The 11,112-nt window shown below is 38.9% G+C and overlaps 1 protein-coding gene across 10 annotated transcripts in view; it reads left to right on the top strand.

Annotated features, from left to right (window-relative positions):
• adgrb1a (adhesion G protein-coupled receptor B1a) overlaps positions 1-11,112 on the top strand; it is a 207,670-nt gene that overhangs the window by 182,015 nt on the left and 14,543 nt on the right. For 8 of the 10 annotated variants that reach the window (XM_042214604.1, XM_005948362.3, XM_014329598.2 and 5 more), the window contains one exon: positions 5,010-5,108. The exons of the other annotated variants lie outside the window; for them this stretch is intronic. In XM_042214604.1, coding sequence (XP_042070538.1) covers positions 5,010-5,108 — 99 coding nt within the window. The remainder of the gene's footprint in view (positions 1-5,009; positions 5,109-11,112) is intronic. 10 annotated transcript variants of the gene reach the window in all.

Here is an 11,112-nt window from a genome sequence, read left to right as displayed (position 1 = left end):
GTGGGGGAACTTGCACAATCGGTGGCTGACTAAATACTTTTTTGCCCCACTGTATTTTGGGGGGGTTTCTATCTATTTAAAATTTTTGGAGAAAAGATGGACGTAGCTAGTGTGACCTTATGTGTCGGTTTCTGAACTTGCATTTTAGAGTTTCAAGATAAACATTTCTAATTTTGCCATCTTAGTATGAAAGAAACGTGATATTATGAGAAGTTGCAGGCCTGACTGAAATTGCTTGTTTATTGGCTAATCGCTTGTGAGTGACAGGTTGTTAGCTAATGAGCAATAGCATGGCTAAACCTTTTTCCATCATTTTTTATTTTGTATTATACAAATATGACTGAGACAATGAACTCGGGGCCAAAGTGTTTACAGAGATCAAGAAAGAAAGTCTTTTTTACCTCTTTATTACCAGGCTATAAAAGTGGTTGAATATTCTAGCATAGAGTCTATAGGGACTGCTTTAATCAAGGCTGTGTCCAGTGTAGATGCCAAATCATACATTGATTTACTTTGTGAACTTTTCATTCTGTGACTCTGAAATTTGTTGTTCTTTACTTGGTAGAGTAGAACAAAATAGTAAAGAAGGATGTCTAATGTTCTAATCTCATTTCCATCACATGACTCTTCTCAAGCATCCAATCCAAAACATGTTTAATGAAGTTAATTAAATATGTAGAATGATTAATTGCACAGCAGGGTCCCCACCAAACAGGTCCAAAACAGGTCAGCCTGAACGTCAGATGGGCCTCGCCACTGAAAATTAAAGGGTAATTCAATTAGAAAATTACAACAGACAAGAGAGGCCAAATCAAATCAGTGCTAGAGCTCCTTTCCTCCTTAACGAACATTAAATGGTTTCAGTCATCAGGCCGTATATTTACAGGTTGTAATAGAGGGTTAATCGAACATTTAGCTTTGAGAACCTACCATTTGCTCTGAAATTTTATAAAGTCTATAGACAGGTTTATGTTTGACCAAAGGATTACCTTCCACCTGATTAATGTAATATTTGTCTGTGAGCTGCACATTATTTATTTACTGAGCTTAATGCATGTCACCCGACCTGCCAAATGGCCACCTTTTGCCTCTCAATCCTTAAGACCAGGGAAATGGTGTATTTCACAAAGTGTTGATTGCTTTTTAATATCACTGCCTGCAGTGTACATTTAGTGCCTGTATTGCCCTTTAACTTGAAATTGAATTTCTTCCATTATGTGATTTTTAATCCTGGCATCCATAGGCTACAAAAATCGATTCCCTCAGCTCCTCTGCTCTAATTGTTGTTTAGCAGAAGGCCATATGGCAACAGATTAGTTTGTTATTACTTGTCAATATTGCAAGCATTGTAGTCAGTCTTTGTCTAGCAACAGCAGCGGTAGGAGAGCTGTAAACAGAAGAATTTTGGGAGGAAAGCAAAGCGATGTATTTTCATGGTGATCACACCTGCAAATCAACTAAATTTATTTTGTTTATTTGTTTGCTTACTTTTTGAGTGCAAAATTATAGAAATACATGTAGAGAGTCAAAATCTTTAAGTAGGGATGGGAATCGATAAGATTTTAGTGAGTCCGATTCCATTATCGATATCACAGATTGATTCACTTACGAGAGTCAACACCATTGTTAAGCAGCAATAAAAAAAACTTCATACATGTAAATTAATTGCATGCTTCGGGTCAAAAGTTTGTGCATGTATGCTATTTATCTGCTTTATTGTTACCAGTGTTGTTGTCGTTACTCAATGTTGCACAGAACACTTTCCTCAAAGGAATGCAGTACGTTACTTAATTACTCTCATGAAAATAATGTAATTCGTTATACTACGCGTTACATTGCTTTCATGTTAGTAAATAGCTGAAACATACGGTCTCATAATCACCGTTTAAAAATATAAATCTGAGGCTACAACCCCATGCACTAACACAAATCCCTAATAAGGACACGCATCTCTAAGGCTACATTCACACTGCAGGCAAAAGCGCATCAAATCCGATTTTTTTGACCCTATGCGACCCATATCCGATCATGGTCTGACAGTGTGAACAGCACAAATCTGATATTTTCAAATCCGATCTGGGTCACTTTCGTATGTGGTGCTGAATCCGATACATATTCGATGTTTTAGAAAGCGACTGCTGTTTGAACGGTGATGTTGCATTAAATCCGTCTTTTACGTCACTGACACAAGACAGACGCTAATTATCAGCGCCGGAGAAGCGCCCGCGAAGACATTGTGAACGCTTCCTGGCCATCCCGTGTAGATGTCAGTGAAACTGTTGGGAAGACAACGTGAACATTTTATTTGTACTGTATAATCTGCAGATTCTGACAGAAATCTGTAACTATCCTTTGAAGCACCGCTCCTCTCTAAAACAGCAATAAGGATAATTATTAGGTTATTTACATTATTATGTAAATAACACAATAACTTAAAGATTGTTTGCTCTGGGTCTAAACAGAGCGCATTGTGTGTGACGTCTTCTTTTGCGCATGCGGGCACACTAGAGCACGTTTGCTGTCGCATTTTATTTGTATTGTGAACAAGCAGACAAAAAAATCGGATTTGAGCAAAAAATCGGTATTGAGCATTAAGACCTGCAGTGTGATCGTAGCCTAAGATCTTTCTGTTAGTAGAATACAAAGCTGACCGCACAAAGCAAAGATGACAACCAGCATAAAAAAGCGGTCACTAGTGATGCAGATTTTATGATTAGAAACATGAACAGGTAGAAAAGGAGGCTGCAGTCTGGCTGCTTGTTACCAGTTGATGTTAGGCTGCTGGCGTTCTTGGCTAGCTTAGCATTAGCATGCTGTCTGTGCAGATGCTTTCAAAGAACTGACTGAAGAAGTCACTTGATGAGTGATGAAACGTTTCTCCCACTTAAAACGCTACGTCCAGATGAATAGAATCAACTTTTTGGGGAATTTCTTACCTGGATGATTGAGCATCCATCAAGGCAACCGAAGCTGTGTTAGCAGCATAATGCAGTTGGATGCAGTTTTCCACTTTACCATTTCGTCCTTTTGTGCAATAAAAATAAATGTCCATATCCATGCTTTAGACTGCGTCGCTATTTTGTTCCTTTGACACTTAAACTGAAATCAGCCAAAGAACTGATAAACGGGATCAATAGGCAGGCATTTGACTACTGGGAACAAGGACCAGTTCTCGATTCCCATCCCTAGCTTTAAGTGAACTAATTAAAACAGAAATCCACCCAAACATCACGTTTGACCACCACTGGGTCCATTTGATACTTTTGAGAATAACTCTGGCACAAACAATGTGGCCCACTAAGAAATATCTACTTGCTGTAATGGAAATGTAAGACAAGCAATGCTTCAATGATCCAGAAAATCAATGGTAAACATTTGGTTTTGGTTTCAGAGCCCTGTATACACAATCATTTCTTTACTTGACACTGACAGTCTAGAGGCCAAACATTTGAGTCAAAAACAAGAGTTTTGTTTTTGACAAAACCTGCAGACAGACAAAGACTTTGGCGAACATCAAAACCTCTAACATTCACCGCCAAACCATTTAGGTTATCACCTTCAGTAACTAAATGATAACATTTTACATCAACGCTGTTTCATGCATTCTGTTATGAGAAATCTATGTGCACAAAGTGATGTGTTTTTAAGCCTAGCCCTGAACAGGTTTCCTCCAACTTGATGGAAATGGTCAACATACATGTGTAAGACTTGAAATCTTAGAACTGGATTTGGTATTTCTAAATACAAGGTGCAACTTGTTAAAGAACATTTAATCAGATACTTGTGGGGGTGTATGTATATATTTGTGCATCCAGTTCTGTCTTTTTCAAATATTAAACATCTATGATGTACAAATCATTCCACCCAGGAAAAAGAACATCTCAAAGAAATCATTAAATGCCCCAAATTACCATGGCATTCATGCCAAATGTAAGTGTAAGTAAGCTTACATGATACTTAAAGTTAGGATATGCTGATATCTCAGCAAATTGCTGAGTGAGAACACCATTAGAGATATTTTCAGACAGTCTCAGATAAAAGACTTTGAAGAAAATGTCAAAATGTGAAATAGACATGACTTTGGCTTGCATTAACTTTGTAGCTCCGATTTTGGCTGGGTGGCCATGAGAACAGAGACAGCTTTTTGTTGACTTAAATCAGGGGTGTCAAACTCAAATACACAGTGGGCCAAAATTCAAAGCTGGAACAAAGTCGCGGGCTAACATTAATATTTATTGGGAAAAAAAATTCTTCATCCAGATATAAGAATGAATCTGTTCTTATGGACTCAAACAAGCTTTGCTGAAAAACTGAATATGGAACAAGCAAAGCTTAATACTAAACAATATATATATTAGCTATATAACACCAGTAGGCCAGCTCTAATAGTAATTTGGTATGGCTTCGGGCCAGAGTTTGATACCTATGACTTAAATCATTGTTACATACTGAATGCATTGTTGACATGTAATCTTGACTCAGGGATTGTATGGAGCCAGGTGCGTTTGAGTGTGTCTGTGTGAGTGTGTGAGAGAGGGAGAGAGAGAGCATCTTTGCATACAGGCTTGGCGTTTACTCAAAACCAAGCACAAAACCAGCACGTGATCATGGTCTGAGCGGCAGTGATGTCAGTCCTGTTCAGGATTGGCATTTGACTGAAGCTTTATGAATTACAATGAGAGCGTGCCAGTGAGCGCCAACTCCTTCATGCCACCGACTGGTTATTTGTGAGAAAAATCAGACATTATGTTTAATAGGAAATGCTTAATAATTGAGCAATCTTTGCCCCACCTCCCCTGCCCCTCAGCCAAACACGGGTAAACCCAAAACCATCCAACAACTGTACAATAGCCCTGAGAGAGAGACTGTGCGAGAACACTGTGCGAGAACACTGTGACTCACTGTGCGTGCGTGGCTGTATGTGTGCTCACGTGCATCTGTGCGAGTCTGTGTGCAGGTGCATCTGTATCTGTTTGTGTATGTTACAGCGTGTTAATTTGACTTTGCAGTCAGATGACAGTGCCACTGTACAATATGACGCTCAAATGTGCCAAGTGCGGAGTTATCTCTTCGGCTGACGTTTCCACCACAGCTACCAGTAACGCCATGTTAGTCCTGCTAATTATTTTTCCTTAACTCCTCTTACCTCTGTTCTCTCCTCTACCTGCCTTCTTCTCCCTCACTTGATTGGTTCTCTGTCCTTTATCCTTCTGTCATTTTTTTCTCCCTCGTGCACTAGCAGGGAGGATTTTGTTCTTGAGGGTTATGTGCTCTTACTCAAAGCAAACTTGTGTTAGCTGTACCCATGTAAATAGTTTTGCATATGTGATCGATTGAATGAGAATGAGAAAGCGTGTTTGTGTGTTTGTCTAATAGGAGATAAAGAAGCAGATATTGAAGGGGTATTAGCATATACTTATATTTATTGTCTGTCTGTGTGGGTGGGCGGATGTGCCTTGCTGTCATCTGTAAGTTCTTAGGTTGACCATTATGTAACTATTGCCTGGGCAATAGTTTTCTGCTTTTAGAGACTGTGCTGATAGAATCTGATTAGAAAAAGGGAAGGTAGTTGTCCTCTTTTTTTGCAGTATGTCTGTTACACTTTTCTAAAATCCAGAAATACGACCAATAGCCACAGGCTTAAGGTAAACCCATTTTGCTCATTTACAGCTCTATATTCTACATTTCTTGGACACTGCTACATTTATAGTTCAACACAATCCTCATCTATGTTATACTGGATCTCGGGGCCACCCTTTTGTCAGAAACAAGCTGGTTTTGTTCTTCAAGTTTAAGCAAACTTTCTTCTAAATGGTTTGCTGCCCAGAGAAGGTTTGAGCATCTAGTTATTGGGACAGAGACATTATATTACAAAATAGCATATGTTCAGTACTCTGTGGGATTTGCACTGAACTATTATTATACATTTGCACAGACCTGCCTATTCTGATTTTGAAACAAAGTCGTCCTCCTAAACTTTAAAAAAAGCTAAGGAGGACGTTTTTTACTCCCTCAACCAGCTCCATTCACATTTCCTGTAGTCTAAAAGACACAGTGCATACTTCCAGCTTCTATGCTGAGCAGTTATTGGCTGGTTTTGCTTTATTCTACTCCTAAACATTTCTGTTGGGCTTGGGTTGTCAATTTAGAGGGCAGGTGATAGGGGTGGGCGATATATACGATATACAATAGAAACGATATAAATTTGGCCAACGATAGAGATTTTGACTATACCGCTCTATCGCGATAGCGCATGTTGATGATAAGCTGCGCCTGTTTTGGTCAAAAGCATCGCAGCGGCTAAAACCATTATAATCTGCAAATTATGCCGGGCGACAGTCATAGCAAAGAGATGAAGCACTTTTGAAATATGGGGAAAGCCAAAAACTGCGCTTCCTCCACTTCCGTAACATTGATTCATTAATGCTGAATTCTCTCGCAGCTGCTCTATTTCCATGTTGTTGCAGTATATTAATAACTAACCTCGTATTGTGGATGAATAATCTCAGTGGTTCTCCTGACTGAAGTTTGGCCCGTGTATAACATCCTGCTATGCGATTGCATTTGTCCCTAAAAACATTTTTTAAACAAATTTCTGCACGCCCAAATCGTTTCGAGGTCAGTAAGCACAACCAGAATTCATACATAAGGCACACTCTCGATTTTTGAGAAAATTAAAGGATTTTAAGTGTGCCTTATAGTGTGGAAAATACGTTATACAGAAGAAAAGAATATATCGTGATATATATCGTTACAGCACATGCTTCAAATTATATCGCGATATGAATTTTAGGCCATATCGCCCAGCCCTAGTAGGCGATTAAATGCAGTACTTCATTTTCTTGATCAGAAAGTTCTTATAGTGGACAGATGTGTATTTTTGCCTCTGTGCTGATTTTGAGATGCTTTACTTAAACTCGGGCCTGGGCTGTAATCACAGGTACAGGAATTTGTCCGTTAACGTTTGACCAAAATATTCCATGCTAACTGAAAATTATTACAGGTGACTACCTGCTTGAGCTGGTCATTATTATTATTACCAGCATTGTGTAAAGCTGCCATTGAGGCAAACAGTGTTTGCTTTCAGGATATTACAAATGACAGCCGCTTGGTCACCAAATGTCTCATAACTTCTGTGTGTAAATTATCATTGGATTGTTGTAGAGAAAAAAGTAAGCATTAGGTCTTAAGTAAAGCTGATAGTTTATAGTTTATAAATATATTAACACAATAGCATAGTTATTTTATAGAATGCAAAATCTCATCATTAGTAATATTTAAAATATTATGTATTTGCTCTGAGAAAGCAATTGGTGACAGTAGGGAAGAAGAACTCACTTAAAGTGTAAAGTGCCAGTGCAGACACTGACGTGGTACAGTGATGCTGCACAGGGGTTTACTGCTCGCAGGGTGGACAAGTCTCCGCACAATGGGACAAAAGAAACGTGTGATATGCTTATAACAAAGCCCAGGTTATTACCAGAGGTGGAAATTAGCTATGCTTTTTCAGTTATTTATGGGTTTCCCATCATTGTACTTTGTTTTTGTTTTCTACGTTCTAAATATGGATGCCAGGTTTCATTTTGCAAAATATCAAGTTTAGAAAATATGAATTGTTGACCAAAAAAACATTTGACAAATAGGAAATATTTTATCCTGAGATAAAATGATCCTACAGAACATTTTAAATAAACCCACTGTGTGGCTAGTGAGAATTTAGATATGTGGTAAATAATGAAAGTTACCAGAGACTTAATTCCACTGTTGTTCATGATTTGTAGTGATTGTGTAAAAATGAATTGATTAGTCATGACTTGGAGGAAGAGTGCACCTCCTTGAATGTTATTTTGTTTCTCACTGGCAAACCATTTAAGGGTAGAGGTCAGAGGGGCAAAGGTACAGACATTGTGTACTTAAGTAGAAGTACAGATACCAGTGTTAAAAAATAAAACTTCAGTAACGTTGAAGTACTGGTTCAATTTCTTACTCTAGTAAAAGTGAAAACGTTCCAGCTTTGAAGTGTACTCTGAAGTAAGAAAGTAAAAAGTAGCTCTTTGGATGATGTTTCTACTAGCTGTTAGCAAAGCTAACTGAACCTTGTACTATGTTAATGTAATAATAAAATAATATAAGTAGATGGGAATACAAACTTTATATTAGCCTGAATATTTATTAGAATTAAAATTCTAATAAATATTCTCATCTTGAATTTGTTAAGCAGAACATGAGCAGCGAAAAAGAAGGGAAATAAAAAATCGCTGTTTTCTGTTGCTTACATTAAACAGGAAATGAGTAGGGAGGAGGTTAAAGTGGGATTCAGCAAATGGGGGATGTTGAAATGGCTCAGCATAGGGAAGAATCATAACTCTTAATGTACAGGCTGTTATCAGCTGTTCTAAACCCATCACAGTACAGCAAACTAAGCTGTTTATCCTGCACTAACCTGCAGAGGACTTTCATGCAACCTTTAAATGAAACAGTGACACTTGTTTTGCAGCATGTCTCACAATGTGAAAAAAACATATTGTCACATGTACAGGCCCAGTACTTGATTTAAAAACACGAGGACTTACATGTAAGCTTTAAATTTCCAATTTGTCAAATGCAACGGAGCAGTCTCTACTTTTATATCTAACCTCTTAGCTCTCTTTCTTTTCTCTCCCTGTGAAATACAGCAGCTGGACCTTTAGCTAGCAACACACTGTGAGATAAACTGCACACAAACAGCTTGTTTTTATCTGATTTTTGTTCAGCTAATAGAAACGTTGAATTTGGAGTTACCTGCCACAATATTTTACTTTCAAATGCGTTAAAACAAAAGTAACAAGTCTATTCAATTTTATTTATGCAGCAGCAAATCACAACAGTTGTTTCAAGGCACTTTACATTGTATGGTTGACTGTACAATAATACTGTTTTGAAACTGTAAGGAGTGGAAAGTCCCACATATCAAAATTGATATGGCCTGGATCTGGCCCACACAATGTGCTTACACATGGCCCACTTACCAAAAAGAATGACGGCCCTTTGGTGGCCCAGATTTGGTTTGCCAGAGGTGGCCCACACATGGGCCAGCACAAGGCCAGTTGCAGACATACTGGTGGTCCTGTGCTGGCCCGTCTGTGGCCACCAAAGGGCCGTCCCGTCTGTGGCCACCAAAGGGCCGTCATTCTTTGCGGTATGTGGGCCATGTGTAAGTTGTGTGCAGCCACGGGCCAGTTGTAGACACACTGCTGGCCGTGTGCTGGCCCAGAACAGTTTCAGCTCTGGCCCCAGATGTCAGCCTAATGTGTACCTTAATCAAGCCATGTAATAACAATATGTGCCGGAACAGTAACATGACGAAACTCTGCTCAGACAGTGAATGGACGGACTCTTATACAATGCTTTCCTAGTCTCCCGGATTACTCAAATGCTCTATACAGCATGCCATATTCACCCAATCCCACACTTTCTCTAAACTGAGTGCTTCCTAATTACATTCATACACATTCACACTCTTGACATGCAGACTGGAGGAGTCAGGGATCGAACCACTAAGCGTGCGATCAGAAGGTGACCTGCTCTACCTCCTGAGCTACCCACTGGCAAGGATGAGTAAACCGTCACTAGGTTTTGGATAAAGTGTAACCTATCAAACCTGCATTTGAAACGTTGGCTACCATAGCAGTATAGTATTGCAACATCGCATTTGGGTCTTCTAGCTAAAATAGGAAAATAAATAGTGCCATCATTGCCAGACCTGGCCCACATCTGGTTGACATACACCCTGCCATGACAGCAGTCAGTCAGAAGTGCCAGCTTGATGCCGGATCACGGCCAGACCTGTTTTCCATGGGCCTGGCCACATAAACCAAACTGCAATCGAGCCAGATATTGCATGCCATCACATAGACAGTGCCATCTATGCCAGGCCTGGCCCATATCTGGATGACATACGTCTTATCATGCCAGAAGTCAGCCAGCAGTGCCAGCTTGATACCAGATCCGGGCCAGACCTCCTTGCTATGTGGGGTGTAAATATTTGTTTAAAATGTAGGGTGTAAAAGTAAAAATCTGTCAGAAAAAAAACCTACTTATTTGCATTTCAGCCACATGCTAATAAAACATAGTTTCGCAAGCTAGAAGAGTTAATCTTTCAAATCACACATTTTTGCTCTAGTTTTTCTGTTATAGGACATTTGGTATGCCAAAGGTGTAAATATTACACCCTAACCAGATCTACAAGGCGGCTATGGGAGACATTAGCTAGTGGTATTAACTGCAGCGAAATCAGATATTTATTTTTTTTAATCCATGTTAATACGTCTATTTAAAATAAGTCTGACACACATCAATAATCAATATCAGAACAAGTTGAAAATATTTTTTATTCATTTTATTCAGTAATGTTTACTGTAAGCTCAGTCTCTGGATATCAATTGAATATGAAAGACCTACAATATATGAAACATTGTTGACAACAGCTTAAAAATAATTTAAAAAGAGAGCAAAGAGAAAGTGGGTGTGAATTGCAACTTGGAGCAGACGTTTAGTTTAGTCTGACTTAGTCTTCAGTGCTTTTTTTTCCACCTCTGGGATAGTTTGTAATTAAAAGTTAGCCTGCTAATTATCTTCATTTGGAGGATCTGAATGAAAGACTGTTTCACCACATTCATTGCGGGTACAGTCATTCCCAGTAGTTATTGTGCTAGTTTATTATCAGTATTTGCATTAGAAAAATGGAAAGAGTCAGGGGATAACACTTCTTCAGACTCTCTCTCTCTTTCTCTGTCTGTCCTCCTCTGCTCTGCCTCTTCTGTTTGTCTGCATTCTGTTTCAGCCTCATTACACTTGTTTTTTTCCCCCCACTGCTCACCTCCCTCCCTCTCTTTCCTGTGGCACTAGATCCTTTATGGTTTGACTGAATCATCTTAAACATACATGCATGTAATATATGTGAGTTAAAAACATATATATCAGCAAATAATGGATGTATGTTTTTGTTTGCGTTGGTAACATAATTATTTGTTTGATGTTCTGTATTAGTGCATGTTTAGAGTTGTAGGCTAACACTATGCTAACAGGGTGAACAGGTCCAGTTGAGCAAAATAAATCAGTTTAACCTTGTTT

This window comes from Haplochromis burtoni, unplaced genomic scaffold, assembly GCF_018398535.1.
Source record: "Haplochromis burtoni strain Fernald_Lab_line unplaced genomic scaffold, NCSU_Asbu1 Contig_593, whole genome shotgun sequence".
NCBI classification, from domain to species: domain Eukaryota; kingdom Metazoa; phylum Chordata; class Actinopteri; order Cichliformes; family Cichlidae; genus Haplochromis; species Haplochromis burtoni.
This window is presented reverse-complemented; position numbering and strand designations above follow the sequence as displayed.